Raw genomic sequence first — 15,192 nt, 5'->3', positions numbered from 1 at the left:
GGTTTGTGTGGGGACAAGACCCTGGGCTATGAGTCATGAGGAGACGTTCCACCGTGTTTATGGAGAGTCATACTGGCAGAAATGGCATGCTGGAAAAAAAAAAAACCAAGAAAACCTGATATTGCAGTATCCATGTGTCAGACCTGGAATGCTGGCCACCTCCTGGTGACCGGAGGAGAGGTGAGTGAGCAGACCCTGACCTGCGCTCCCTTCAGACTTGGACAAGATGAGAAGTTCCTTATCGTCTCAGCTCAGTTGGACACCTCTCAAAAGGCAGGACAACCAGACACCTTGGTGGCAGTAGCTGATGGGCCGCCACCTGGAGGTGGGTAAAGCTCCCACAGGAAAGGTTTCAGGAGTGCCTGGCAGGATAGATAAAGGGATGGATATTCATCGAGCATGCGCTGTATGCACGGGCATCCCTTGTATTACTCTCACTCATCCCCAAGACCACTCCACTAGGTCAGTGCTGTCTCACCTTCAGACACGGTGGAGCAGAGCAGGGACAGGGCTGCAGGGCCCGTGGGTGGGGGCGCCTCCTTCCCGCAGAGGCCCACTGCCTCCCAGGAGACTAAGATAGCGAGGGGTCTGCAGACCAGAGAGCCCGAGAGTGGCCAAGGAGACGCCCACTGAAGGCACAGCGGAGAAGCCCAGGGAAGCCGTCATCTCTGTGACCCGGGAAAAGCCAGGGCCAAGACGGGGAGGGTGAGCGAGGGGCGCACCAGACTCCGAGCACGCAGAGGGTGGAACCTGGCGCAGATCGAACCAGGACCCCGGACCCGGAGCCTGAGGGCGACACCCTGGGGACCACCTGGGCACGCAGAGCTTCCTCCTCCCCCGATACGGGACCCCAGGACGCAGACAGCAGCCTCCTCACGTGAAGCCCCGGGTCACAGTCCTCAAGGGACAGACAGTCTGGACCCAGAGGTCACCCCATCTACCTCTGCCTTGATGGGAGACAGAAAACGAGGTTCAGGGAGACCAGGGGTTCAGCTGAACATGAAGACACACCGGAGGGTCTGGTGAAAGGGAAGCGAGAGTGTTAGTCGCTCAGTCTGGTCCAGCTCTTATGGTCTGTAGCTTGCCAGGCTCCTCTGTCCATGGGATTCTCCAGGCAAGAAGACTGGAGTGAACTGTGCCGTCCTCCAGGGGATCTCCTGACCCAGGGATCGAACGCAGGTCTCTGTACTGCAGGCAGATTATTTACCATCTGAGCCACAGGGAAGTCCCAGGAGACTCAAAGGGAGTAAACACGGCTGGAGGGAGAGGTAGCAGACTAGGACGTTTGGAAGGTCTGGCTGTTGTGGCTGTTTACTCGCTAGGTTCACGTCTGACTCTTTGCCACCCCACGGACTGTAGCCTGCCAGGCTCCTCTGTCCATGGGATTCTCTAGGCAAGAATGCTGGAGTGGGTTGCAGGGCCCTCCTCTAGGGGATCTTCCCAACCCAGGGATTGAACCTGCGTCTTCTGCATTGGCGGGTGGACTCTTCACCACTGAGCCACCAGGGAAGCCCCTTCGAGGGTCTTAGTGCGCCTGAGTTAGGGCAAGGCTGAGGAGCCAGCCATCAGACCAAGCTCACAGCAGAAGAAAAGGATTGAGATACACGAGCACTGGGGTTCAGGCAGTTTGGGGTGCCAACAGCTAACTGCCTGTTGGTTTAGGATGGCTAGACCACACACACATTTAGCAAAGTCTGGCTCCCAAAATTCACAGAGACATTTGCATGCATTCTTGGCTCCCATGAGGCTCGCGGACTTATATTTAAAACAAAAGCATTAGCATCTTTCACTCCCCAACTGTGTGGATCGCCCGGCAATGACAACGTATGTCTGAAGGGAGTCTTCTTTCACTGATCGCCAGGTGTTCCTCCCCGTCACTGGTGAGGTCCGACGGCAGGACCCGAGTGGCAGGTGGAAACACGCTACTGCACAGCCAGCAGCCAAGGCGGATGTTGGGTTTGCTCTGCTTATTCTGGGCTCGGTGGGAAGGGATGACATTCATGAGTTCCTACCTATTCGTCAAAGGAAACTATAGTAATCGCCATAATAATGACAGATGGCATCGCCTGAGCGTTCCAGGCGCTTTATACCGGATGTTTCTAGGCCACACAACAGCACCGTGAGATGGGTGGTCCTATCCCCAACCACGGATGAAGAAACCCCATGACAAGGACTTGCCCAAGACCACCGGCTGGTAAATGGCAGAGCCCGTCCCAGGCTACCTGCCTGCCCAGGGCCAGGGTCACCCGTCGAGCTGGGGTTCCAGCTTACGTGGGCCTGACTGCTCGGCAGGGAGAGCCAGGGGTCAGGCGGCCCCTCCATCACCTGCTCAGCCTCTGGCGGTCACCTTTCTGTTCTCTGCAGAACTAGCACGACAACTGCCCTGGTTTAAACTCACTCTTAGTGGGAGGGCTTTATTGGAAGGAGGCTGGGATGAAAAGACAACTGAGATGAAAGGACAGACAGCCAGTGGGAAGTCCCCTTCATTTTCCTCTTGGAAGCCTCACTTTCGGTAACTTACAAGCCAGACCTGTGTCCACACCCTCCCCTTACTCCCCTAATGTCATGTCATATCATTGATCCACAAAAGCATCTCAGCTGACAGGATGACCGTTATAAACAGCTGACTTTCCTAGGATAATTTCATGATTAACACAGTTTGTGAAGAGACAACTTGAGGACATATACCATAAATAATATCCAGTGTAGTATGTATCTCTTACAGAATAACAAATGAAGGACAATGGAAGCAGCAAATAATTGTACCAGGGTTCTTACTGATATAAACGATAGAGAAAGTAGATTTCTAGGAGCAAGTAATGCTAAAAAATTATCACAGTAAGATGAATTTTCTGGTGTACAAGCCGGGAGAACATTTTGTGGGGTTTAGACAAACATTTTGTGGGTTTCTGGCTCTGTTTGATTTTGAAACGTATGAAAATCTCAGAAGAGTTCAAAAAGGAAAGAAAATTTGTCACATTTCTAACCAACATATTGAATCAAGTGAATTAAACTATGATTCTCAAACTGCTCATGTAACTGAGCAGGCTCAAATGCATCTTAAATAGGGGTCCAATTCCAACCCCAAATTCTGTGAACACCCAGTCCCTCCCTAGGTGTGCCCCGCAGTATCCACCACAGTAATCCACAAACAGGAACAAAGCTACATGCTCCTTCCTAAACAACGCGGGAGCTTCTGTGGCTAAATTACTCCATACATAATGTCTATCTCCCTGCATTTCTCTGGTTATTTTCACCATGCCGCTCTTGATTGGCACTTACTGCTGAAAAGCAGCAGTCTTCTCATTCTAAAGAAAACCTTGCCTCGGTTGTAGACAGAAACCGAAGGGCCGCCTTACGGATGATGATCTAAAGTTAAGGCAAAGGTAATTGATATTCCAGGACTTCTGGTGTGGTTCATCACAGAGGATGCCATCGGAGCGCGTGCAATCTATTGAGTCAGGCGACTTTGACATGAGACCACAGATGACAAGACCCAGCTCATTCTGCATCAGTTCCATCGGCTCCCTCCGCTAGCAGTTACTTTTGACCAGTGGCTGGAGGGGGGGTGGGTGCTGGTGGGGGGGTAGGGTTGGGGGCCGGAAGAACCGTGAAAGATCTCTATTACCTTTTCTCCCACTTGGGCCTCGAGCTCTTTTAACGTCCGACAGCCATTCATTTCATTCTCACCTCCCCTTAAAGACAACAATTAAAAACCTCTTGTTAGCATGTTTTCACTGAATTAACGTTTACATAGGACACACAGAGATGAAAATGATAAGAATTTCTACACTGCATATTTTTAAATGCAAGGTGTTTCTTATGTACTACCGTTTGCCAGAAGTGTGAACTCAGGCAAGTTACTTAGCTTCTCCAGGCCTGGGGCCCCTCTTCTGTAAAATGAAATACAACATCGACTACTCCCAGGGCGGTGCAGGGACTGAGTAATTACGGCCTGCACTCCATGAGGCCTCACTCCATGGGTTAGCAGACATTCCGCTTTACAGAGAAGGCTGGGCAGGCTGAAGGTCGCGATGGGGAAGTGGAGGCCCAGTCTTCAGATGCATGCTGAGCCCTGCGGAAAAGGGCTAAGCATGGCTGGGCGTATGTACCAGCCGCTTGGCTCCATCTGCTTGTATTAACTCTATCTGGTTTTGCATCCTCTGTCCACCCATAAACCGCTTCAGACTCCCTCTTTGGAATCAACCGTGAGGCTAGGGTGGGGACAAAGAACACCAGAGGCCCCTTCACAGTATTTATCCAGCACCTCCTGCACCCAGGTCTGGGGTGCCATGTCGAGCAGAACACCATTTCCAGTCTTGAAAAAGCTTAATGCCAGTGATGGTGACAGACAGGAAATAAGCAATCAAATAAGCAATGTTCAGTTCAGTTCAGTTCAGTTGCTCAGTTGTGTCTGACTCTTTGCAACCCCATGGACTGCAGAACACCAGGCCTCCCTGTCCATCACCAACTCCCGGAGTTTATCTAAACTCATGTCCATTGAGTCAGTGATGCCATCCAACCAGCTCATCCTCTGCCATCCCCTTCTCCTCCCGCCTTCAATCTTTCCCAGCATCAGGGTCTTTTCAGATGAGTTAGCTCTTCACATCAGGTGGTCAAAGTATTGCAGCTTCAGCTTCAACATCAGTCCTTCCAATGAATATTCAGGACTGACTTCCTTCAGGATGGCCTGGCTGGATCTCCTTGCAGTCCAAGGGACTCTCAAGAGTCTTCTCCAACACCACAGTTCAAAAGCATCAATTCTTCGGCACTCAGCTTTCTCTATAGTCCAACTCTCACATCTGTACATGACTACTGGAAAAACCATAGCCTTGACTAGACAAACCTTTGTTGGTAAGTTGATGTAACCAGAAGTGCTGTGAAGACAATAAAGGCAGGCAGTGGGGAGCGGGGAGAGACAGGGGAAGAAGGAAAGGCCCGCCTCCTGGACGGGGTGGACAGCAGGCATTGGGATGGAGACCCACACGCTGAGGAGCCAGGAGTCTGGCACACCCCAGGGCTGGCGCTTCGGGGGCTGGGGCCCAGAGCCCACTGAGCAGGGCCGAGGAACACGGGGTGGGCCCAGAGATGGGGGCAGGTACCAGCCCTGTGGTGTGGGGGGCCCTGATGAGGAGCCGGGGCTTCCCAGGGGGACGAGGGGAAGACACCAGAGCACTTTAAAGGGACATTAACTTCATTTTACACAGAACAAAATGGGCTCAGAGGTTTTGAGTGCTGGACCCAAGTTAAAGATGAAACGAGGAGTCCAGCCTTACGATTCTCTGTTAAATGTCATACATTTAATACTGTTCTCATTAGGTATTGAAGAGATACAAAACACTACATGTAGCATGTGTTTAAGATTTCAGGAGTAAAAAGGTAGACATACCTGTATGACCCCCATCAGCTGCGCCAGGGGCCCAGGGAGGCTGCCCCCCTCAACCTCAGCCTCCTCCCCCCTTCTCCCTCCTCTGTATTTGGTCAAGGCAGCTCCTCTGCCACCCCAAACGCCATCTCTGTCTCCTTCAAGGGAGCCCCGTCTATTACTTGATACTAACTCAGTGACTCCAGCTTTCTTTAGATTGTTATTTCTTGGAATGGTACGTCTTTTTAAATCTCTTCACTTTTAACCTTTCTATAAACTTATGTTTAGGTTTTTCTTTTCATGGACTTGACTTTTAAACGGAATATTTATTATAATTACTGATATTTTCAGGATTTCCGTTTGTCCTGCTTCTTCTGATTCTTCTTGCCTTCTTTTGGGTTGATCTAATTTTTATCATTCAGTTTTTGTTCCTTTTTTTTTTTTTTTTTTTGGAGTTTGGGAGTTACACAGTCCATTTTTAATCTTGTAGCAATTGCTCTGGAAATGACAACCAATGTACTTGTCAAAGGGCCTCTCCTCAGACAGTAAAGAATCCACCTGCAATGCAGGAGATGCAGGTTTGATCCTGGGGTCAGGAAGATCCTCCGGAGAAGGGAATGGCAACCCATTCTAGTATTCTTACCTGGAGCATCCCAGGGACAGAGGAGCCTGGCGGGCTACAGTCTGTAGGGTAGCAAAGAGTCAGACACGACAGAGTGACTGAACTGAACTGCTTCCTTTGGATCTACAGTTCTAGGAAGGCAGCGATGGTCTTCCAACACATCATAGTTATTAATCGATTCGAAAGTCACTTTTTTTTAATATATATTTATTTTTTTCTTTTGGTCATACATTGATATGAATCAGCCATAGATTTACACGTATTCCCCATCCTGATCCCCCCTCCCATCTCCCTCTCCACCTGATTCCTCTGGGTCTTCCCAGTGCACCAGGCCCGAGCACTTGTCTCATGCATCCCACCTGGGCTGGTGATCTGTTTCACCATAGATAGTATACATGCTGTTCTTTTGAAATATCCCACCCTCACATTCTCCCACAGAGTTCAAAAGTCTGTTCTGTATTTCTGTGTCTCTTTTGCCGTTTTGCATATAGGGTTATCGTTACCATCTTTCTAAATTCCATATATATGTGTTAGTATGCTGTAATGTTCTTTATCTTTCTGGCTTACTTCACTCTGTATAAGGGGTTCCAGTTTCATCCATCTCATTAGGACTGATTCAAATGAATTCTTTTTAATGGCTGAGTAATATTCCATGGTGTATATGTACCACAGCTTCCTTATCCATTCATCTGCTGATGGGCATCTAGGTTGCTTCCATGTCCTGGCTATTATAAACAGTGCTGCAATGAACATTGGGGTGCACGTGTCTCTTTCAGGTCTGGTTTCCTCAGTGTGTATGCCCAGAAGTGGGATTGCTGGGTCAGATGGCAGTTCTATTTCCAGTTTTTTAAGAAATCTCCACACTGTTCTCCATAGCGGCTGTACTAGTTTGCATTCCCACCAACAGTGTAAGAGGGTTCCCTTTTCTCCACACCCTCTCCAGCATTTATTGCTTGTAGACTTTTGGATAGCAGCCATCCTGACTGGCGTGTAGTGGTACCTCATTGTGGTTTTGATTTGCATTTCTCTGATAATGAGTGATGTGGAGCATCTTTTCATGTGTTCGTTAGCCATCTGTATGTCTTCTTTGGAGAAATGTCTGTTTAGTTCTTTGGCCCATTTTTTGATTGGGTCATTTATTTTTCTGGAATTGAGCTGCAGGAGTTGCTTGTATATTTTTGAAATTAATCCTTTGTCTGTTTCTTCATTTGCTATTATTTTCTCCCAATCTGAGGGCTGTCTTTTCACCTTACTTATAGTTTCCTTTGTTGTGCAAAAGCTTTTAAGTTTCATTAGGTCCCATTTGTTTAGTTTTGCTTTTATTTCCAATATTCTGGGAGGTGGGTCATAGAGGATCTTGCTGTGATTTATGTCGGAGAGTGTTTTGCCTATGTTCTCCTCTAGGAGTTTTATAGTTTCTGGTCTTACATTTAGATCTTTAATCCATTTTGAGTTTATTTTTGTGTATGGTGTTAGAAAGTGTTCTAGTTTCATTCTTTTACAAGTGGTTGACCAGTTATCCCAGCACCACTTGTTAAAGAGGTTGTCTTTTTTCCATTGTATATCCTTGCCTCCTTTGTCGAAGATAAGGTGTCCATAGGTCTGTGGATTTATCTCTGGGCTTTCTATTCTGTTCCATTGATCTATATTTCTGTCTTTGTGCCAGTACCATACTGTCTTGATGACTGTGGCTTTGTAGTAGAGTCTGAAGTCAGGCAGGTTGATTCCTCCAGTTCCATTCTTCTTTCTCAAGATTACTTTGGCTATTCGAGGTTTTTTGTATTTCCATACAAATTGTGAAATTCTTTGGTCTAGTTCTGTGAAAAATACCGTTGGTAACTTGATAGGGATTGTATTGAATCTATAGATTGCTTTGGGTAGAATAGCCATTTTGACAATATTGATTCTTCCAATCCATGAACACGGTATGTTTCTCCATCTGTTTGTGTCCTCTTTGATTTCTTTCATCAGTGTTTTATAGTTTTCTATGTATAGGTCTTTTGTTTCTTTAGGTAGATATACTCCTAAGTATTTTATTCTTTTTGTTGCAATGGTGAATGGTATTGTTTCCTTAATTTCTCTTTCTGTTTTTTCATTGTTAGTATATAGGAATGCAAGGGATTTCTGTGTGTTAATTTTATATCCTGCAACTTTACTATATTCATTGATTAGCTCTAGTAATTTTCTGGTAGAGTCTTTAGGGTTTTCTATGTAGAGGATCATGTCATCCTAATTCCAAAACCAGACAAAGATGCCACTAAAAAAGAAAACTACAGGCCAATATCACTAATGAACATAGATGCAAAAATCCTTAACAAAATTCTAGCAAACAGAATCCAACAACATATTAAAAAAATCATACACCATGACCAAGTGGGCTTTATCCCAGGAATGCAAGGATTCTTTAATATCCGCAAATCAATCAATGTAATACACCACATTAACAAATTGAAAGAGAAAAATCATATGATTATCTCAATAGATGCAGAGAAAGCCTTTGACAAAATTCAACACTCATTTATGATTAAAACTCTCCAAAAAGCAGGAATAGAAGGAACATACCTCAACATAATAAAAGCTATATATGACAAACCCACAGCAAGCATCACCCTCAATGGTGAAAAATTGAAAGCATTTCCCCTGAAATCAGGAACAAGACAAGGGTGCCCACTCTCACCACTACTATTCAACATAGTGTTGGAAGTTTTGGCCACAGCAATCAGAGCAGAAAAAGAAGTAAAAGGAATCCAGATAGGAAAAGAAGAAGCGAAAGTCACTTTTGAACTTCCGTGGTGGTGCAGTGGATAGGAATCTGCCTGCCAATGCAGGGGACACAGATTTGATTCCTGGTCCAGGAAGATTCCACACGCTACAGGGCAACTAAGCCCGTGGCGCCAAAACTACTGAGTCCGAAAGATACAACTACTGAAGCCTGTGGGCCCAGAGCACATGCTCGGCAACAAGGGACGCCACCAAAATGAGAAGCCCATGCACTGCAATGAAGACCCAGCTCAGCCAAAAAGAAGTAAATAAAATAAATTATTTTTAAAAAGTCACTTTTGTGTGACTTTTGGCTTTTTTTAAATCCTTTTTTTTTTTTTTGGACAAATCACAGCATGCAGCATCTTAGCTCCCCCACCAGGGTATCAAACTCTGGGCCCCTGCAATGGAAGAGCAGAGTCTCAACCACGGGACCACCTGGAAAGTCCCTGTTTCACTGCTTCTCGGATCTTTTGGTCCTTGGGGTTCTGCCCCCACCTCTGTTTTAAATCTTGTTGGAGACTTGGCTTCTTGGATCCACAGGACAGTGCCTTCCATCGGTGGTCTGGGCCGGTCCGTGGTCTCTTTGTTACTCCCGTCCCATCTCTCACCGCTCTTTGTAAGAGCTCCAGCTACATGTTCTGTGTCTGTGCTACATTCTGCCTAATGTTTTCTGACCGATCTTCCAGTTCACTTATTTCTTTGGCTGCATCTAATCTGTTTATTAAATTTATTGCTTTAAATTGTTATTATGGAAAAAAAAAATTGTTACTATGAGATGTAACCTTGACCCAGAAAAGTATGTACAGCACATATGCGTAGTTTGCTTACAATTAAGGCAAACATCTGTTTAACAATTTCTCAAATTAAGAATTAGAGCTGGGGCTTCCCTGGTGGCTCAGAGGTAAAGAATCTGCCTGCCAACGCATGAGAAGCAAGTTTGATCCCCGGTCCGGGAAGATCCCACATGCCGCGGAGCAACTAAGCCTGTGTGCCCCAACTGCTGAGTCTTTGCTCGAGAGCCCGGGAGCTGCAACTACTGAAGCCCGTTGCCCAGAACTTGTGCTCCACAACAGTAGAAGCCCACACATCACAACCAGAGAGCAGCCCCCTCTCGATGCAACCAGGAAAAAAGCTCATGAAGCAACAGAGACCCAGCACTGCCAAAAATAGATAAATAAATACAATTTTAAAAAATAATTTTTAAAGAATTAGAGCCAAACACAAAGAGGCCCCATCTGCCCTTTTCTAGTTTAAATATTTTCTCTCCTCCTCGTAGTAACCACTCTCCTAGCACTTAGGATATTATTTCCTTTTCAGTTCACTTACTCAGTTGTGTTCAACTCTTTGCGACCCCATGGAATGTGGCACACCAGGCTTCCCCGTCCATCACCAACTCCTGGAGTTTGCTCAAACTCATGTCCCTTGAGTTGGTGATGCCATCCAACCATCTCATCCTCTGTCGTCTCCTTCTCCTGCCTTCAATCTTTCCCAGCATCAGGGTCTTTTCCAGTGAGTCAGTTCTTCGCATCAGGTGGCCAAAGCATTGGAGTTTCAGCCTCAGCATCAGTCCTTCCCGTGAATATTTAGGACTGATTTCCTTTAGCATGGACTGGTTGGATCTCCTTGCAGTCCAAGGGACTCTCAAGAGTCTTTTCCAACACCACAGTTCAAAAGCATCAATTCTTCAGCACTAAGCTTTCCTTATGGTCTAACTCTCACATCCATACATGACTACTGGAAAAATTATAGCTTTGACTAAACAGACTTTTGTTGGCAAAGTAACGTCTCTGCTTTTTAATATGCTGTCTAGGTTGGTCATAACTTTTCTTCCAAAAAGTAAGTGTCTTTTAATATCATGGCTGCAGTCATCATCTGCAGCGATTTTGGAGCCCCCCAAAACAAAAGTCTGCCACTATTTCTTTTGTTTTCCCATCTATTTGCCATGAAGTGATGGGGCCAGATGCCATGGTCTTAGTTTTCTGAATGTTGAGCTTTAAGCCAACTTTTTCACTCTCCTCTTTCACTTTCATCAAGAGGCTCTTTAGTTCTTCTTCACTTTCTGCCATATGGGTGGTGTCATCTGCATATCTGAGGTTATTGATATTTCTCCCAGCAATCTTGATTCCAGCTTGTGCTTCATCCAGCCCAGCGTTTCACATGATGCACTCTGCGTGTAAGTTAAATAAGCAAGGTGATAATACACAGCCTTGACATACTTTTATCTTCATTTACATTTATCTTTTATCTTCTTATAAGTTTACCACCTAGGTATGTATCCTTAAACAAAACAGTTCGCTTTGCCTGGTTTTGAACTTCACGTGTGAACAGAACTATTTGTTCATTTCTTCCTCCTTCACTCAGCGTTACATCCACGAGAGTCATTCAGGCTGTTGACTATAGGTGTCGTTTGTTGGTTGTCATTGGGCTTCCCCTTGTGGCTCAGCTGGTAAAGAATCTGCCTGCAATGGGGGAGACCTGGGTTTGATCCCTGGGTTTGGGAAGATCCCTTGGAGAAGGGAAAGGCTACCCACTCCAGTATTCTGGCCTAGGACTATAAATGGGTTGCAAAGAGTCAGACACAACTGAGCAACTTTTCACTTCATTTCACTTCAGTTGGTGTTTTTGCAACCTCTTATTCAATGAATATATATTAAGCACCTTTCTTGTTGCTGTTTCGTCACTAAGTCATTTCCAACTGTTTTGCCACCCCATGGACTGTAGCGCGCCAGGCTCCTCTGTTCATGGGTATTCCCAGGCAAGAATCCTGGAGTGGGTTCCATTTCCTACTCCAGGGGATCTTCCCAACCCAGGGATCAAACCCGTGTCTCCTGTGTCTCCTGCATTGGCAGGCAGATTCTTTACCACTGAGCCACCTGGTAAGCACATTAAGCACCTGATCTGTGCCAAGCACTCTCCTAGGGACTTGGGAGTACGTCAGTAAGTCAAATGGATAAAGTTGCCTGCCCTTGTGGAGCTCATGTTCTATGTTGAGAAAGTCACACTTGTGTGTTAGCCTCAAGGGTGTAGTGACCTACAGGCTCATCTGGTGGAAGCACTGCAGACACTGGGAACCACCAGTCAAAAGTGCTAAGATGGGAGCAACAACAGCGTCATCAGTTTGGGAACACAGTGAACAAGAGCAGAGCAGCAGAGTCCCATGAGGGAGGCCAGCCAGATCACAGAGGGCCTTGCAGTTTCCGTGGGATCACCTGCCTTTCGCTGTTAGCACATCTTCTAGCATTCCCCTAGTTAAGATCTGCAGGACATGAACCGTCTCAGTTTTTGTCTGAAATGTCGTTATTTAATCCTCAGACTTTTTTTAATGTTTCTTGCTGTCTTTAATCTTCAGAAATTCAAAGACGCTATCCAAACCTTTGAAAGTGAGAGTGTCAGTTGCTCAGTCGTGTCCAGCTCTTTGCGACCCCATGGACTGTAGCCCGCCAGGCTCCTCTGTCCATGGGATTCTCCAGCCAAGAATACTGGAGTGGGTTGCCATGCCCTCCCCAGGGGATCTTCCCGACCCAGAGATGGAACCCGCGTCTCCTGTGTCTCCTGCATTGGCAGGCAGGTTCTTTACCACTGAGACACTTGGGAAGGATAATCCAATGCAAAGGCTGCTTCGTTTTTCTACAAGTCAGTGTGAAGAAAGTTTACGAGTTGGAGGTGAAAGGTAACCTTGAACATCACAGGCAAAGGTGCCAGACGTGGATCCCTTTTCCAAATACTCTGATCCCAATGGGTGAGCAGACACCATGGCAAGAAGAGGAAAGGCGGCCAGGGATTCCCATAGAAGGAGCTCTCATTCTTATTCTTACAAATATAGCTTTAAAAAAAAAAATCTAGGAAGGCAAATATTTTAGCTCAGCACACGGAAGAGATTCTCCCACAATCTCATGCCTTTCGTTGTCACTGTTGAGACATCAGTGTCAGTCTAATTGTCACTCCTCTGGAGTCAACCCCATTTTTCTTCTCATTGCCTTAAATATTTTCTCTTTGATTTTAATGTTCTACAGTTTCTCTGATATGTCTAGACAGGCATCCCTTTTTATTTATCTGGCTCGAGATTCTAAACCATTACCTTTTCAAATTTAGTCCCTGTCCTACTCTTTCTCTTACATATCTGGAAATCCAACAAGAAGTATCATTGGGCCTTCCCTTCCCACCTCCCATGTCTCTTACACCTGTCCTCCATGTTCTGTATCTCTCCTTGTTTCTGTGCGGCATTCTGCATACTACCTTCAGATCTGTTTTCCACTCCACTAACGCTCTTTTCAGCTGTGTTGAATCCACTATTTTCACCCATCCACTAAAATTTTATTCTACAGTATTTGTTATCTTTCAGTGCTAGCAGTTCCATTTTGTACTTCCTCAAATCTTTATTTTTGTTGCCTCTATTGTTTTGCATTCATATATTGAATCCATTCTTCAATTTCTTTAAAGATTAAAACACTGGTTTTAGCTTCTGTATCTGATAGTTCCAACACTGCAAGTGTTTGGAGATCTGAGTCTACTGGATATGATTTCCATTTCTTTGCAGTCCTCATTTTTTGTCTCTTCATATGTCTTCAAGATTTTCTGTGACACTTTATCTGTGGTTTTCTTTAAGGGCTATGTTGTAGATGTATTCCTCCCCTGGAAGGCACACCCAGTCCAGGACCAGTTTTAAGTAAATTCCTAGCCTGAGACTTTTCAGACCACACAGGGAGCATTATTTTAGGAACAGATCTTCATTAAAATTGACTTGTGATTACAATCTTTCCTCTATTCACCCAATGCCAGTGTTTGAAATAGGTAGGTTTCTGTCATACAGTTATATATTTTGATATTTATCCTTACAAGAGGGTATAGGGGTCCCCACTGTACATGTACTGGTCTTCTCTTTGGTTTTTCCACCTTGGAGAGACCCTGTAGGCTTTGTCTCTTGTTCCTTTCACTCCAAAGACCCAACAAAACTGAAACACCAGTTCACCCAGATTTGGCCAATACTTCACGGCAAAAATTGTCTTTATACAAAACTTCTCTATGTTCCAGTTCTTGCTGCATGCTTAGCCTCTAAGAATTACTTCCTTTCTTGCCAGCTCAGTAATGCATTAAAATATTTTACCTTTTATCCACCATTTTAGTTGTTTTGAGTGAAAGTGTTGTTCATGGAAGTAGCCTACCATAGTACTAGAAACAGAATTTTCTATTCACATGGCCTTAAACAATAAAGAGAATTTAGCTTCAAGAGTAAGCTGGAAATCTTTCTAATTTAGTTTAAATATTCAGTCTTTTGTGTTTAAGAAAGTAATGTATGATACTTTTCATCACAAATTATTAGACTGAGGTTTCACAATTAAAAGCAAAAAAGAACTCTCCTGCTTTTAGTTTTTCCCAACTGTTGAGCTTTTTCAGCAAAGAGTATTCAAATTATGTTACTTATCCCCCAAATGGGGACGGTTTTATTAGGTCAAGAGAATGAATGTGCCTATAAAAAGACCAGTCGTTCTTCTCATTCTTCTGAATGAGTCTGGAAGTTATCCTAGCTCATCACTTACAGACAGCATCAGCAGATTACAAGTCTCAGATCCTGGAGAAGATAATACTTTGTCATTCTTGGTGGAGCTGCTGCATCAATTTTTTTTTTTTTAAGTGTTAGTCGCTCAGTCGTGTCTGGCTCTTTGTGACCCCATGGACTGCTGCCTGCCAGGTTCTTCTAGCCATGGAATTCTCCAGGCAAGAATACTGGAGTGGGTTGCCATTTCCTTCGCCAGGTGATCTTCCCAACCTAGGGATCAAATCCAGGTCTCCTGCACTGCAGGCGGACTCCGTCACCATCAGAGCCACCAGGAAAGGACACAAGTTACCATCTTAGCCATTTTTACTGTACAGCTTGCTCAGTTGGTAAAGAATCCGCCTGCGATGCAAGAGACCCTGGTTCGATTCCTGGGCTGGGAAGACCCTCTGGAGAAGGGAAAGGCTACCCACTCCAGTATTCTTGGGCTTCCCTTGTGGCTCAGCTGGTAAAGAATCCGCCTGCAATGCGGGAGACCTGGGTTTGATCCCTGGATTGGGAAGATCCCCTGGAGAAGGGAAAGGCTACCCACTCCAGTATTCTGAACCTGGAGAGTTCCATGGACTGTATAGTCTATGGGGTCACAAAGAGTCGGACACGAGTGAGCGACTTTCACTTTCAGTAATGTGAATATATCCATACTGCTGTGCAAGGGATCTCTGGGACTTGCTCACCTAGCAAAACAGAAACTCTACCCAGTAATCAGCAATCCCCCTTCCCTCTCTGCACGGCTGCACTAATTCTCACAACTCAGCTACATCCAAGATGGCTGCAATCATGAAAGTCACAACACCAGAATGTGCTAATATTTCAGAACCAAGTTTAATTCTCTTATAATTGTTTACACAATTCCTGAGAAAATAAGCTTACTCATTTAGAGTCAGAATA

General features: G+C 45.4%; 1 protein-coding gene across 1 annotated transcript in view; it reads right to left on the bottom strand.

Moving 5' to 3' along the window:
* The window catches only part of EFCAB6 (EF-hand calcium binding domain 6), a 248,362-nt gene that overhangs the window by 190,190 nt on the left and 42,980 nt on the right, over positions 1 to 15,192 (bottom strand). Inside the window, exon 6 of the mRNA XM_043882452.1 lies at positions 3,629 to 3,695. Within this exon, the coding sequence (XP_043738387.1) occupies positions 3,629 to 3,695 (67 nt within the window). The remainder of the gene's footprint in view (positions 1 to 3,628; positions 3,696 to 15,192) is intronic.

The sequence above is a fragment of the Cervus elaphus genome, chromosome 22, assembly GCF_910594005.1.
Source record: "Cervus elaphus chromosome 22, mCerEla1.1, whole genome shotgun sequence".
Lineage (NCBI taxonomy): Eukaryota > Metazoa > Chordata > Mammalia > Artiodactyla > Cervidae > Cervus > Cervus elaphus.
This window is presented reverse-complemented; position numbering and strand designations above follow the sequence as displayed.